This window comes from Oncorhynchus kisutch, linkage group LG10, assembly GCF_002021735.2.
Source record: "Oncorhynchus kisutch isolate 150728-3 linkage group LG10, Okis_V2, whole genome shotgun sequence".
NCBI classification, from domain to species: domain Eukaryota; kingdom Metazoa; phylum Chordata; class Actinopteri; order Salmoniformes; family Salmonidae; genus Oncorhynchus; species Oncorhynchus kisutch.
This window is the reverse complement of record NC_034183.2, coordinates 65,640,381-65,656,969: the sequence shown is the minus strand read 5'-3', so window position 1 is coordinate 65,656,969 and position 16,589 is coordinate 65,640,381. Positions and strand designations below refer to the sequence as shown.

General features: G+C 41.0%; 1 protein-coding gene across 1 annotated transcript; it reads left to right on the top strand.

Moving 5' to 3' along the window:
• Positions 1–510: 510 nt before the first annotated feature.
• Positions 511–16,188, top strand: LOC116375920 (progestin and adipoQ receptor family member 4). Its single transcript, XM_031834786.1, has 3 exons — positions 511–1,662; positions 9,999–10,217; positions 10,954–16,188. The coding sequence occupies exons 1-3, from the start codon at positions 1,389–1,391 to the stop codon at positions 11,385–11,387; spliced, it is 927 nt and encodes a 308-aa protein (XP_031690646.1). The 5' UTR covers positions 511–1,388; the 3' UTR covers positions 11,388–16,188.
• The last annotated feature ends 401 nt before the right edge of the window (positions 16,189–16,589 follow it).

Below are 16,589 nucleotides of genomic sequence, written 5' to 3'. Positions count from 1 at the left end.
ATGAACACAATTCTGCGCTCCAATTGGTTTAGTAATGGCGTGTTCATGTTATAGGCTTTCTTATTGGCTAATGAAGGGTGAACATCGAGCGCAAGCTGCGAGGGCTGGTTGATTGACATGGCTCCCGCCACCCTGACTGGCACTACAGTCAACCTTTCACCTTCTTATCCAATGTGCATTTTTGTGTATTTTAAAATAAACTTTGCTATTGTAGGCCTACATTTGTTAATTACGTGAAAGTAATTAGAAAAATACATAGAATAAGATGTAAGATAAATGTACAAATAACTGTTTCTTCTTCATGTTTCCTAAATTCCAGAGAGCATAGCCTAATTATTGGTGCAGCCATTATTAAACATTATTCCAAAATAATACCAGACAGTGACTGGTGAGGTATGTATCCCTGTCTCCCTTGTGCTGTTTTCTCATAAAAACCCAGTGTCAGTCCCCCGCAATAATTCTCTTCAGTACCGCTCTATACCCACATTGGATTAGAGCGTCACTGTCCGGTACAGGGCATCAATCATCCGATGCGAGGGACTCGACGCCGGTGAATAAACGAGTCACATTTAACAAGAGTTTGGACGGAATCTTTATGGGAAATGGGGGTACCAATACGAGAGAAGATTTGGACACGAAAATCTATATTTTTTGGTGTCGGATTGACATCTTCCTTATCCATATTTGTTTGAAATCTCCCGGTGCAAATCACAGCAGTAGCACGCTAACGCGTTCCATCGCACTACATCTGTAGTTGTTGGTCGGTGACAAACTAGCTACCGTTAGTTAGCTGTAACCAGAATATGGATATTTTTGTAAAGACAATAGAGGTGATTGTGCTCGAACGTTTAGCTGATTTTACGTTATGACCTGCTAACGTTAGTCCTGTATTGGAAATCTGACCGCTAAACCCATTCCTCTGTAGTCAGTGGTATCAAGGTGACGGATGGAAGTAGCTAAGCTAAAGCCACTGGACTTGTGAACCGGTGTAGATAAACTAACTATGGCTAATGCTATGTGCCGTGGAATGTTGTACGCTAGCTAGTGACACATTGAGTAACTAGCTAGCAGCTACCATGAATTATATTGTGTTAGCTAACCTCCGACAGATGTTGGGTGGTATGTCTGCAATCAAATGTAATATGTAATGTATACCACGGGCTTACACCATGTATGTGGTTGGCCTCGTCCTTGTCAACCCCTGTGGTTGACACAAGTATCGGTTTTTAAAAGCAAACAGCGGGATAAAAACGCTGTCACCGGGTAGTGGTGCTGAAAAGAAAGAACATTTTCTGTCGCTAGCTCGCTACAGTACTGTAGCAATGGGAGCTAGCTAGCTATGTAGCTAGCAGCACATTATAGCTAGCTAACCCCCCCAGATTTTATCAATGGTGTCTAATAAATTTTTATTCGCAATAATTCTATTATATGTGTATATAGGTGTACAGTCATTATTTTACTTTTTTGGCGGCGTCGTTTTAACTATTTTGGTTGCTATGGCATTTTTAAATGGACCCAGACTATTAGACTGGGCGAATTCACCTCCTCATCTTCAATTCAACAAATACGTCCTGACTGGATACCGACCAATATCTTCTGTCCAAGACTGTATAAGAAGCCTTTTTTACATGCACAACGAACTGGGAAACATATACACACATGGTGAGTTTAAATATTTTGAGCTGAAGATAATTTGCTGGCTGGCTAGCTAAATTTCTCTAGAAATAAATGAGTGGGTTTGCTAGCTAGCTAGTAACAGAGCAGTGCAGATCTTGCCTGGGTGAAGGCTTTGCTATGGAGCGATTTCAGTGCAAACATAAACGATTTGAATTCATTATTTTTGTATTAAGATATTCCATTTAAATTCTATATTTTTCGATTTGTAATGCACAAATTGAGTTATTGAATTCATGAATTGCACTTGTATTTCATGATTTGAAACTGAATTGAATGAATATTGCATTCCGTTTTAAAATTCAATTTCAATTGCATTAAATATTCAAATACAATATTTATATATTACATTTAAATATGGTATATATTGCTTTCATTGTCTGTGTATTAAGTTTACAAAATATAATTTCAAGTTTAGCAAAGTTTCATATATTCAACTTCTCAGATGCGTTCAGATTCACTTATCAAATTTAGTTCTTTAAATTCAGATTCAAAACTAGAGACATCATCCTGGTACTTTGCTAGCAATGAATAACAGATAGAATCACACACCCCAGGGTTCCCTCCGGGATATTTTAACAAGGTGGTGCTGCAGAGTACGGCTGAGGGGAGTTCTGGAGCAGGGCAGTGACCCCCTTTGGACTCAGAGATTTTTACATTTTTAACACGTGTAAGTGCAATTTCCTCCAATCTAGAGCAAAAAATACTCTATTAAATGCTAACAAAAAAATGTTTTTTACATAGTGGTGCAGCCAGTCTACAAGGTGGCGCAGCACTGCACTTACATTGGGGAGAACCGTGCGCTCTGTGTTATTAAACAGTTTCAAGCGTTTTCTAAAGCTAATGTGTCATGTTGAATTTATCTTCTTCCAGTGAATTTGTCTCTAGCGTTTGAACTCTTTGGGCTATAAGCTATTATGACCCCTTTGCTGCAAGCTAAAATTGGAACATGGATGTCGTTTCTGTGACCATGTTTATGTGATGAGAACCTTGCCTGAGATTTGAAGACGTGTTAGTTTGACATGTTAGACATATTAGTTTCAAGTCTTCGGCAAGGGTACTCATTATAATGTGACTGACTTGGTAAAGACTTTGTTAACCTGCTGAGCTAAAGCCTAGGCATTGGTTCTGTGACTTGGATGGGTCTCTTCAAGGAGGAGGTCAAAGGGGGGTGAAGTGTAACAGGTGGTTCATGGACCATGCTTGCATGATGACTACCCTGAGACCTGAAAAGTTGCATTGTCTGGCACACAGGAGACCTGGGTTATAACCTAATCATGTCTTCCGGTCTCAGGCAAGGTTGTTCATCACATGCATTGATCACCAACCACCGCTGTTGTGCTCTCATTAAATGTGGTAAACAGATTCTTATGCTTCTGTTTGCCACAGGAGGTGTTGTTCTACGGTAGGCCTGAGTTCGAACCCAGTCAGTTATATTGATGCCGTCAGTTTGAGGTCTAAGGTGGGTGAAATGTAACCAAGATCCACACTCTTTTAAAACTTATTGGTGCACCCATCCCGTTAGCGGGATCATTTTCGTCAACATCCGCTGAATTGCAGAGCGCCAAATTCAAATTAAATTACTAAAAATATTTAATTTTCATGAAATCACAAGTGCAATATAGCAAAACACAGCGTAGCTTGTTGTTAATCCACCTGGCGTGTCAGGTTTCAAAAAAGATTTACAGCGAAAGCAAACCAAGCGTTTGTGAGGACATCTCTCTCAGTAGCCAAAACATTCCAGTTACACAATAAATGTTCCTTTTGTTCGATAAAGATTATTTTTATATACAAAAACCTCCATTTGGTTGGCACGTTATGTTCAGTAATCCACAGGCTTGAGCGGTCACGACGGGGCAGACAAAAAATTCCAAATAGTATCCGTAAAGTTCGTAGAAACATGTCAAATGTTTTTTATAATCAATCCTCAGGTTGTTTTTACAATAAATAATCGATAATATTTCAACCAGAGTGCAGCTTTTTCAATAGGACAGAGAGAGAAAATGTCTGCTCCAAGCTGTTGGCACATGCAAAACTCTGCTGGCACCCAGCCATCCTCTAACACGATGTGATCGTTCTCTCTAATTTTTCAGAATAAAAGGCTAAAACTATGTCTAAAGACTGTTCACACCATCTGGAAGACATAGGGAAAGGAATCTGGTTGATATCCCTTTAAATGGAGGGAAGGCATGCAATGGAACAGGGACCTTTCAAAATGAGAGGCACTTCCTTGTTGGATTTTCCTCAGGTTTTCACCTGCAATATCAGTTCTGTTATACTCACAGACAATATTTTGACAGTTTTGGCAACTTTAGAGTGTTTTCTATCCTAATGCATATTCTAGCTTCTGGGCCTGAGAAATAGGCAGTTTCATTTGGGTATGTTTTTCATCCAAACATCAAAATTCTGCCCCCTACACACAACAGGTTAATGAGTAACCTTTATTTTTTCATTTAACCTTTATTTAACTAGGCAAGTCAGTTAAGAACAAATTCTATTTTTTACAATACTGGACCAATTGTGCACCGCCCTGTGGGACTCCCAATCACAGCCGGATGTGATTCAGCCTGGATTTGAACTAGGGATTGTAGTGCTGCCTCTTGCACTGAGATGGAGTGCCTTAGGCCGCTGCGCCACTCAGGAGCCCTTGCTGTAGACACTTGAAGACTTTTTAGCTTCCTGAACTCATCCATATGGGATTTAGCTAAGTGGGCTAACAAAGTCTTATGACATGCTGGAGATCCGGTTCAAACCCAGTCAGTCACAAGAGCAAGATTAAATGGGGAGTGGAAAAGCTATCCTCAGAAGGGCTATGACAGGGCAATTCAACTATATTCTTATGGGGGCCAAATTGCATTTATTTTTGTCACACTCTATTACGTGTTCTGCGTGTCCTGTGTGCATCATAGAGGGGAACAGAAGGAACGACAATATTCAAGAGAGTCTTAGAGAGTCCCATTCAGGAATGGGGTCATAATAGCTTATAGCCAAAATGGTACACACATTAGAGCCAAATTAATCAGAAGAAAATAAAATAAACATGCCACATTGGCTTCAGAAACTGCCGGAACCCTGTTCAACCTGTGGAATGTTTGATTCAATCTGTTAACTTCTACCATTTCTTGCTGACAAAGTACCAGGATGTTTCCTCTGGTTTTGAATCTGAATTTAGAGAACTGAATTTGAAAATGTATTTAATTAAATTGAAATTAAACTTAAAAAATATTAATTCAATTCAGTTTTCAATCATGAAATACAAGTTCAATTTATTTATTCAATGATTCAATTTGTGCATTACAAATAAATTCAAAATTGTTGAATTCAAATAAAGTTTCTGTTGGCACTGAAGTCGCTCCGTACTGTGACCAGTGACAGCAGCCATGGAAAGTGTTAGCTAACAAGCAGCTTGCTATTGTATTTAGTTGAATCACAGTAAGTTGCCATAGGCAAAACCAAAGACAAATCTCACCACCAACTGATGACTAATATAATAAGCTTTATGTAAAGTTTTGGTTGCACTTGGTAGTACATTACAGCACAGAATAAACTGGTAATAACGTGGTAATTATGTCAGAAAGTATGGTGACAAGTTTTAGATATTCACAATGAATTTGCCCACATACTCTTATAATTTCAGTATATGTGTTGGGCAGAGAAGGAGAAGGCTAAGGCTGTCTTTCAGATTGAAGTGACCAAGATTGCATATGAAACCATGGTCTCTAGCATAGGATTCTTGATGACCTCAAGTGAAGTCAACTTGTTGAGTGTTGAGTTTTAGAGTCAGCCAACTCCTTCCATTTTACTTACAGCACACCCTGCCAACAGTCATTAAAACAGACAGGATTAGTGATCACCAGGGAAGGGGGGAATTTATTCCTGAAAGGAATAATCCTTTATTAAGACCAGGAATGATTGATTGATTGGCAGGCAGCTTAGCCTCTCCCTTTACTATGCAATTTGTCATTCAGAGAATGTAATTAAAAGAAAAAGGATGTTCAGAGAAAAAGGTTTGTCATTCAGTGAAAAAGGTTTGTCATTCAGAGAAAAAGGTTATTGCAATATTCTTGCAGCATAATAGCATTCAGAAAATAGGCTACATAAATACGGATGTATGACTCATTGGGTCTCATTGGGTGAAAGCGTTTGCTAAATGGTATATATTTATATATTTCAAGTTGATGAAGTCACACAGGTCCCATTTTTGGTAATATATGGCACCTGAAAAACAAATAAGATCATACAAATGGAGTCCACATGCTACATTAGCTGGAATAGTTTTGGATAGAAACACGCAACTCCTGTCTAAAGAGTAGCAATCATACTTTGGACCACTTCGGCTGTGTTTACACAGGCAATCCAATAAAACAAATTTTAAAAAAAGTTTTTAATTTTTTTACACTAATTGTTTTTTGGGCCAATCAGATCAGCTCTGAAAAATATCTGATGTGATTGGTCAAAAGACCAATTAATGGAAAATCCCCAGAATTGGGTTGCCTGTGTAAACGCAGCCTTAGAGAGCCTGTCCAGTTGTACTGTTCAGTAGTGCTGAGGGAGGGTATGGAGGGAGGGGTGCAGAAGAGATCACACTCAAAATAGATGTTAGACAGGAGGCTGGTGGGAGGAGCTATAGGAGGACGGGCTTATTGTAACGGCTGGAATGGAATAAATAGAACGGTATCAAACATGGAAATCACATGTTTGACTCCATTCCATTTATACCATTCCAGCCAATACAATGAGCCTGTCCTCCTATAGCTACTCCCACCAGCTTCCTCTGGTGTTGGATTGCATTGGCTGTATCACCTGGCCAGGACAAATTATTTTACATTCGGAAAAGCAGAGTGAGCGAAAGATCGGGAAGAAAGCAGGAGTGATATGTGTGTATCAAATTTCAAGGACCTGATTTTGCTCAACAAGCACATCCCAATAGCCTAAGTTAAGCAACCTACAACACATCTCTTTTTTATTTTTCTATTTTACCTTTATTTAACTAGGCAAGATCAGTTAAGAACAAATTCTTATTTTCAATGACGGCCTAGGAACAGTGGGTTAACTGCCTGTTCAGGGGCAGAATGACAGATTTGTACCTTGTCAGCTCAGGGGTTTGAACTTGCAACCTTCCGGTTACTAATCCAACGCTCTAACCACTAGGCTACTCTGCCACCCTCTGTAGTTTAAGGGTAATTCCATGGTAACGGAATTACGCTGTGATTTTTCACAGGAAAGAACTGTGATCTTTGTATCTGCACTGTTTTCCAGTAAATGTTTTAATTGTATTTACTGTGCAGGGATCTCCCAAAGAACGTAAGAGAAAAAAACCCAGTGCCTTCAGAAAGTATCCATACCCCTTGACTTATACCTCTTTTTTTTTGTTACAGCCTAAATTCATAATCTCATAATGACAAAGTGAAAACATGTTTTAACATTTTTTGCAAATGTATTGAAATGCAGAAATATCAAATTTAAATAAGTATTCACACCCATGAGTCAATACTTTGCAGAAGCACCTTTGGCGGTGATTACAGTTTTAAGTCGTCTGGGGTATGTCTGTATCAGCTTTGCACATCTGAATTTGTGTTTTTTCTCAAGTTCTGTTAAGTTAGATGGGGAGTGGCGGTGAACAGCAATCTTAGTCTTTCCACAGATTTTCAATAGGATTAAAGCATTCCAGCATTGCTTTGGCTGTATGTTTGAGGTCATTGTCCTGTTGGAATGTAAATCTTCTCCCCAGTCTAAGGTCATTTGCACTCTGAAGCAGGTTCTCATCAAGGATTTGCCTGTATTTGGCTCCATTCATTGTTCCCTCTATCAGTCTCCCAATCCCTGCAGCTGAAAAGCATGTCCATAGTATCATGCTGCCAGCACCATGCTGCACAGTAGGGATGGTGTTAGACGGTTGATGTTCTGTGCCTGGTTTTCTCGAGACATAGCGCTTTGCATTCAGGCCAAATAGTCCAATTTGTCTCATCAGACCACAGAATATTTTGCCTTATGCTATCAGTCTTTTACGTGCATTTTTGCAAACTCCAGGCATGCTGTCGTGGCTTTTTCTCAGAAGTGGCATCTGTCTGGACACTTTCCATTAAAGGGCTGTAGAGACTGTTGTCCTTCTGGCAGGTTTTCCCATCTCAGCCGAGGAACTCTGTAGTTCATTGGGTTCTTGGTCACCTCCCTGACCAAGGTCCTTCTTGCCCGGTTGCTCCATTTGGTCAGAAGGCCAACTCTAAGCAGAGTCTGGATAGTTCCATCTTTTTTTTATTTCCCAATGATGGAGACCACTGTGCTCTTGGAAACTTTGAACACTCTACAACTTGTTTTATACCCTCCCCAGATATATGCCTCATCACAATCTTGGAGATGTACTAGGTTCTTGGACTTCATGGGATTATTTCACCTCTGACATATGTAAACAGGTGTGTTTCTTACTAAATCATGTCCAAAAAATTGAATTGGCAACAGGTGGACTCCAATCAAGTTGTAGTGACATCCCAAGGATGATCAAAGGAAATTGAATGCACTTGAACTCAATTTGGAGTGTCAAAGCAAAAGAGTATGAATACTTATCTAAATGAGATATTTCTGTATTTCATTTTGAATAAATTTGCAAAAATCTTGAAAAAAATATGTTTTCACTTTGTCGTTATAGGGTATTATGTGCAGATGGGTGAGAAAATACATCTATTTAATCCATTTAGAATTCCGTCTGTAACAACAAACTGTGGAATAAGTGAAGGGGTATGGATACTTTCTAAAGGCACTTACACTCAGTGGCCAGTTTATTAGGTACACCCATCTAGTACCAGGTCAGACCCCCCTCTTGCTTCCAGAACAGCCTGAATTCTTCAGGGCATGGATTCTACAAGGTGTGGTTGGTGTTCAAACATGGCTCAGTTGGTAGCAAGGGACTTAACATGTGCCAGGAAAACATTCCCCACACCATTACACCACCGCCACGGACTCATGCAGCTTAGGCCAAATCCTGACTCTGCCATCAGCATGACATAACAGCAACCGTGATTAGTCGGACCAGGAAAAGTTTTTCCATTCCTCAGTTGTCCAGTGTTTTTTTTTTTTTTTTTACCTTTATTTTACTAGGCAAGTCAGTTAAGAACAAATTCTTATTTTCAATGACAGCCTAGGAACAGTGGGTTAACTGCCTGTTCAAGGGCAGAACAACAGATTTTGTACCTTGTCAGCTCGGGGATTTGAACTTGCAACCTTTCAGTTACTAGTCCAATGCTCTAACCACTAGGCTACACTGCCGCCCCAAGTGTTGGTGATCACGTTCCCATAGGAACCTCCTCTTCTTGTTTTTAGCTGATAGGAGTGGAACCCGGTGTGGTCGTCTGCTGCAATAGCCCATCCGTGACAAAGACCGACGAGTTGTGCGTTCCGAGATGCCGTTGTACTGCTCCGTTATTTGCCTGTTTGTGGACTGCCTGTTAGCTTGCACGATTCTTGCCATTCTCCTTTTGACCTCTCTCATCAACAAGCTGTTTTCGCCCACAGGGCTACGCTGGCTGAATGCTTTTTGTTTGTCGCACCGTTCTCAGTAAACCCTAGACACTGTCATGCGTAAAAATCCCAGGAGGCCGGCCATTTCTGAGATACTGGACAATCGTACCACGCTCAAAGTCACTTATGCCTAGCGTTGAACACCTAGCGTTGAACGCCTAGTGTTGAACACCTAGCGTTGAACACCTAGCGTTGAACACCTAGCGTTGAACATCTAGCGTTGAACACCTAGCGTTGAACATCTAGCGTTGAACACCCAGTGTTCAATCGAACAGTAACTGGATGTCTGTTTGCCTGCCACATGACTCACTGTCTATAGGACCGTTGTTATCATATATCCATTGTTTGCTCTAGATTGCAGGAAATTGCAGTTATAGGTGTTCATAAATCTTGTCTGTACTCTGCAGCACCTCTTTGTTAAAATATCCTGGAGAGAACCCTGGTGTGTAAGTTGGTCAAAGTAGTCATTGTACATAGTTGTTTTTTGCTTGCCATACAGTCTCTGTGTAATTCTGTTACCGTGGGATTGCCCTGTAGTGCAGCAGTAATTGTTGCTGAAGCTAAACAAGAGCTTGTGGAAGGTGAAAAAAGGTGTCTATGCAGTAGCGCTATGCCGTATTGCTAATGTGAATGGAAATTCATAACACATTTAAAATTTCATTGGAATATAATAACAGGTGAAAATAAACTATCCAGTACAGTAGTGCAAATTGCAAGCGTTTTCTATTGGTAAATCTGGTGCTAGTTGTCAGCAAGATTTAGGCCTATTTGACCGAACCCTGTTTATCCCCTTCACCCCTTCCTGACAGGTATCCCTCTGCTCTGCTTCCTGTTCCTCATCCCGCTCAACTTCCCCTGGTCCCAGATCAGTGTGACATGGCTGGGTGTGGTCCACTTCCTGGCCTGTCTGTCCCCCCAGCTGGGCTCTGTGCTCTACCACCTCTTCATGAACCACGAGGGAGGAGAGCCTGTCTACCACACCCTTCTCACCCTCGACATGTGTGGCATCTGTATGATCAACACGCTGGGTAAGCAGGGGGGCTTCTGGGTAGCAACTAAAAGCTCTCTACTCTCTCATTCTTTCTTTCATTCTCTCTACCTTTTTATTTCCTTCTCTTTTATTTCTCTTCCGGCCTTTTGTTTTCTGTGTACACTCTTTGGTGCACTCTTTTTGTGCAATCCATTTTTAATTTACATATATGCAAATCATCTTGAGTATCCAATAACCAGTGGGTCGTTCCAGCAATTTTTTGCATTTCAAGATGTGTAACTTGGTCGGGGGAAAAAAAGTTTGAATTCACACTTTGTCATAAAGAGCACATGCATAACCTAATAAAAAATAGAAAATATTTTCCCATCTCATAAATAATGACTATAGTAAGTACCTATTAAGTACCTATTAAAGTATTATTATTATTATTATTAAACCTTTATTTTGACAGGAAAGTCATCTATTTATACAGTACCAGTCAAAAGTTTGGACACACCTACTCATTCCTGGGTTTTTATTTTATTTTTACTATTTTCTACATTGTAGAATAATATTGAAGACATCAAAACTAGGAAATAACACGTATGGAATCATGTAGTAACCAAAAAAGTGTTAAACAAATCAAAATATATTTTCTATTTGAGATTCTTCAAAGTAGCCACCCTTTGCCTTGATGGCAGCTTTGTGTGCATGATTCTCTGGGATGGGAATATTTGTTGTGGTGTAGTTAAATGACTAACTGCCTCTGACTTTGTGTGTTGTGTTTGCCTCAGGAGCGCTGCCCATCGTCTACAGCACCCTGCTGTGCTACCCATTCACCCGCACAGTGGCTCTGCTCGTCTACATCCTGCTGTCCAGCTACGCTATCTACTCGGCCATCACGGCGCGGAGTAGCGTGCGGCGCCTCCGCTCCTTTGCCTGGCAGGCCCTGTTCCGCTTCTCCTTCTTCCTGCTGCGCTGGGTGGGTGTGGGCGGCGGCAGCCCTACCTCGCTGCAACACTTCCTCACCATGGACGCGCTGGCTGTACTGGGCGGGATCATCAACATCTCGCGCATCCCAGAGCGCTTCCGCCCGGGCCTCTTTGACTACTGGTGCAACAGCCACCAGATCATGCACGTGCTGGTGGTGGGCTCCATCCTCTACCTGCACTGGGGTGTGCTGGACGACCTGCTCTGGATCAACAGCCACCACTGTCCTTCAGACTGAGCCCCACCCTGCCAGGAGGGGGACCAGTGGGGAACAGGGTTTAGGACCTCTGTGGGGGGGGGGGGACTGTTTCAATAGGTAATGCTTGGGAAGGGAAGATGGGAGGTGTTCATGAAGACGTGCATGGAAGGCCAGATAAAGTGTTTTACATAATAGGGATTGGTGCAGGCTTTGACACATGTGCACCTAGCAAGAATGTTCATACTGTATCTGTGTCCACCTTGCCATTATACATGCGTTGCTATTTATATTAGGGAATATTGGCTCACTGGTCAACACACACACACACACACACACACACACACACACACACACACACACACACACACACACACACACACACACACACACACACACACACACACACACACACACACACACACACACACACACACACACACACACACACACACACACACACACACACACACACACACACACACACACACACACACACACACACACACACACAGCAGAGGATCTGTGAAGATTACACACAAAGGAGATTAAGGATTTGATATCAGAAATACACATTGAAATGTCTACCAAAAAAATCATGATATGCAAGTGAAGTTACACTTGAGCAATAGTTGATTTGCTGTTGACTTATCCTCATGTGTCAATTACCATTTCAACCTATGTCTTTTATCAAAGTGGACCTTCAATGATGCATTAATTCTTTCTGAAGTATTTTTCAGATGTCATTCTATTGCAACCTATGCAGCACATAGCATATAAACTTCAGAACAAACACACACACCGCACACACTCACAGCGTAGCATGCATACATGCTAGTAATGCACAAAGCACTCCCAGACCCGTCACAGAGTCCTATGGAACTACTTGAGTTACTGTGTATTAGAGTGGATATTCTCCCTCTCATTATTTCTTCCATGTTTGTTTGTCTTTCTCCCTTCTCTCTGGCTTTGTCAGTCTCTCTGTGGTCAGGTATGGGTTAAGGGTATGGGTAACTGGGTATGGGTGAAGGGTAACTGGGTATGGGTGAAGGGTAACTGGGTATGGGTGAAGGGGTTCATTCCTTGGCTTGTTAGTGCTCATTTTGCTTGATGCATTGTGCCATTGAAAATACAACCATTCTGAATAGGGAATCATGACAGATTATCCACGTTTACAATTGCTATTGTTGAGTTGCATTAAGTTACTCTTTATTATTGGTTGACCTTAATCTCGTGAGACAGTGCTTTTTATTTATTTATCAATATCTATTTAAAGTGACTATTCCTCACATTTAACTGAGGAATTTGATTTGGTTTTGAATCCGGATTATTCAAATTAGTTCATGACTATTAAGTTAAACAAATATATTTTGTTGTTGATTATTGTAATCATGTTTGGCACATACTGTAGTCAATGAAAAGGGCACATAACGTCTTAAATGACGATGCCTAAAACAGACCGGATGTCTCTCTTTATAATACCTGAACAATAGTTACATGACTGCAAGATGGATCTTGTTGACTGAAAAGGGAAGTTCTGCCACCAAACAGATACCAAATGTTTATTACTCTACGGTATTAGTGAGACAGTTTGTGATGAGGGTTTTTAAAATGAGAATGCCCTATTATTATTTGACTACTAGAAACCAGTAGGTTCCCCTGGGAGGGTGGAAATGGCCGACAGCTAGGCTACTTTCTAGGCTTTTAACTGTCCGAGGCCAGATAATGATTTGGTATGAGGCACTGCATTCTATGCCAAAGCTGGACATTATTACTACATAACATTGCCCGGTTTGACTCTTTGCACTTTGTTACCCTTAGAGAGGTACAATACTGTAGTACCAAGCTGACCTGTGCCGTATAGTATTTCATTAGACAACTGCAACCAAGCATGAATGAACCCCTAACCCTCTCACCATTTTCACAACCAGTAACCCTGAGCAAACTATTTCTGGTTACTCAGTTTTAAAGTCAAAACTGTTGCCACTAGTTTCTGCACTGGCATTTGAGTTTATGCTCTGAGGAACAGTACAATGTTTACTTTTTGGATTACTTTAGTGTTTTATAGATTTTGTTCAACGATTGACTGTATGTGGAAGGTTGAGACCAAGCGGTTTGTTTTTTTAATCTGCTTTGTTCTGAGGGAACTTTAACCTAGCCGTCCCATTGGACTAGTTAAGTTTGCATGTTTCTATGTAACATTGCACTTTTGTAACCTAGTGCACACACTCACACATACCCACACTAATAACCACTTCACTCATAAGTTGCCAAATGATGTGTCGAGGGCCTCCGTTGTAGCACATACTTTGCTCACATTGAGTCAAGGGTGAGGGAGAATGTCCCAGCCTCTCCCACACAGGCCTCAGACTGCAACCCGACCCTGACTAGTGTTAAACCGTTTCTCAGTCCCCTTATGAAACCACCCTTGTCATGGTGAGTACATTACAGCCATGGCCCCTTGTATCGTCATAAGCTGAAATTGTATTACAGTGCACTGAATGAAACTGATCATTAATGCATGTTAGTAGCTCTCAAACGGAAAGTCATTGTCTCATACGAGGACTTTAACTTAGTATTAGCCAAATGCTTGTGCATTGTAACATATGACACGTCATGTGTCAGTCACTCCAGCTAAGAGCTTTACATGCTGTCAGGGCAGTGGACCATGAGTGTTAAGAGAGGAACATACTACATACAGTATATACTAATACAGGAATATGAGGGACTAGAACAGAGGCAATACAACTATATCAAATAAACTGCACTGTTTATTTATTTTCAAAAGGGCTTTGGATCAAAGTGAATACCAGTAATGAAACTTATTTAAAGTCCATGTAAATACATGTATGTATGTAGATTATATATACATACAGTGCAAACAGTATATAACGCTGATACTTTTTTATACATGTAATTAAAGGAAAGAAAGCAGAAGTAGGAACCTGGAATTTAACCTGTATGTCACCTCAGACAATGCTCTGTGTCCGAGGGAAACGGGACCTGAGGGGTGGTACTACTGTGTATTTAATATCAACCACATCCAACCTATTTACTCAAATATGTGAACCCAGATAAAACAGATTATTTTCAGTTCTGTTGTAGAGATGGGTAACCGTGTGGGTTTTTGAGAGACCCAGAGTTTAAGAATGCTTTTGCTCGACTAAATGTACCTCATGAAAATAAAAGATGGGGAAGATACAGGAGGGGGGGGGGGGGCATGTATGAATACCTCTGATTACAACTGGATATCTATGCATTATCAGATACAAATACATTTACACTGTCTGAATTGGATGTGTGTTCAAGTGGTGTTTCTCAACTGTCACAGAAAACAAAAAGGGTCAGTTCTCTACTCAAAGGGACTCCTCCACCCTGGGTTTTCCACTTCTCAGGGTGCTATAGCCGTAGCTGTTACGTTGAGGCCAGGGGGTTCCTCTCTGAAACATGGCTTTTAGAGCCACACACCACAGAGGCCACTGTGAGGGACTCCGGAACTGGGTAAGGGTCCGAGGGAAGGTAAGAGTCAGCAGTAGTAGTAGAAGTAGGGATTATTTAGGGATTCTTGGGGTGGGCTCTGATTAAACAAGGTGAAATGTATTTAAAGAGCGGTTGAGAAAAGAGTAAGACTGTGGAAACGGTAAGATGGGAGGGGAGGGAAGAGTGGTGGGAGAAAGAACTGAAAACCATTTTTCAGAGATGGAACCAGGCCCACCAACAGTACCATTTTTCAGAGATGGAACCAGGCCCACCAACAGTACCATTTTTCAGAGCTGGAACCAGGCCCACCAACAGTACCATTTTTTAGAGATTGAACCAGGCCCACCAATGGTCATTGTTTTAGTCTGTATATTCTGCTATTCTATGATTATAATGATGACATGATGTATGAAAACACTTACGAACGTTTTTTTTTTGTACACAGGTGCCAGCTAGCCTGTTTCTGACTATTTATAAAGGATTAACTGTCCACTATTGTTATACGACGATGATGACGATGATACTTATTATTATTGATACAATTACTCTGTGGAGGGTTGGTACTAATTATGATACTGTCTGTACTGATAATGAAATGCCCTTTTCCTCTTGATGAAGGGAGCTTTCTTGAGGGTCTGTCTGTTTCTCTGTTTGTCCTTGTCTTCGGTCTCTCTTGGTTTTTGTAAATGAATTGAATGGCTGTTTATTTGGCCCCATCTGGTGGACATAACTCTGTAACGTTGCAGTCTATTGCAGGCATCATATTGTATCGTATAAAGGCTCACCGCCAAACGTTCTGTGTCTGGCAGAGGAAGCCCAGTTCTGATATTTTCACTAATTGATCTTTTGACCAATCAACTCTGAAAAATATCTGATGTGAAAAGACCTGATGTGATTAGTCAAAGGACCATTGGTGGAAAACAAATACCAGAATTAGACTTTGCTTTTACACAGGCAATGTGACTGACTAACATACTTACTACTCAACAGTGTTAACATGCTAGGAGTGACCAAACCCTGCATGTTCAGGGTTGCACAAACCAGTTATGAATGTATACTTATGGACCCTGTATGTTTGAATATATGAGCTGTTTTAAGATCTCATACTTCATGTGTGAAATCTGTGTATTAATGTGTTTTGTCTGTCCTGCTCCATGTCTGGGTGCAAGTTGCATCCTACTGTGCCTCATCGACCCGCCTGTGTTCTCACCAACTCTTCTGTTAATTTATGGCCATCTTGTATCTCCCTGTGTCTAGTTTCTCTACATGTCCATCTGTAGTGTCTTGCATTATACAGACAGGCCCTCCCACTCCTCAGTCTCCAGCAACGATTGTGCAATAAACTGAAGTCTATATTTTTAAACCTGTCTCTGGCCTTCCATTCTGTCTTTTTGGTCTCTCCTGTTCTGTTCTCTTGCTTGTTTTAATGGAGATGTTTTCAGGGGGGTTGAGGGAGCAGGGTCTGGTTAAAGGATGCATACATGTGTCTTTAAACAGAGCCTAGCTGTGCCATGGCATTCTCTGTTTGACTTCATCTTGTTATCCATACATTGTGCAAAGGGGTTAAATTGTGATTTTTGTAGGCGGTTGTCCTGTACACAGCAGCACCCTCTTTGCGCATATTTATATCCCACAGTCAACAGTCCCCACTGCAAGTAGGCAACTACAGTATGGTAGATGCTAAGTGGGATCCTTGGGATTACCTAACCCTAGAATTCATTGTTCTTTATTTATCTAACTAGACAAGTCAGTTCGGAACAAATT

Coding starts and splice junctions, on each gene's coding strand:
- LOC116375920 (XM_031834786.1), top strand. CDS start 1,389: ATGGTGTCTAATAAATTTTTATTCGCAATAATTCTATTATATGTGTAT. Junction 1,663..9,998: donor GGGAAACATATACACACATG/GTGAGTTTAAAT, acceptor CCTTCCTGACAG/GTATCCCTCTGCTCTGCTTC. Junction 10,218..10,953: donor CTGTATGATCAACACGCTGG/GTAAGCAGGGGG, acceptor TGTTTGCCTCAG/GAGCGCTGCCCATCGTCTAC.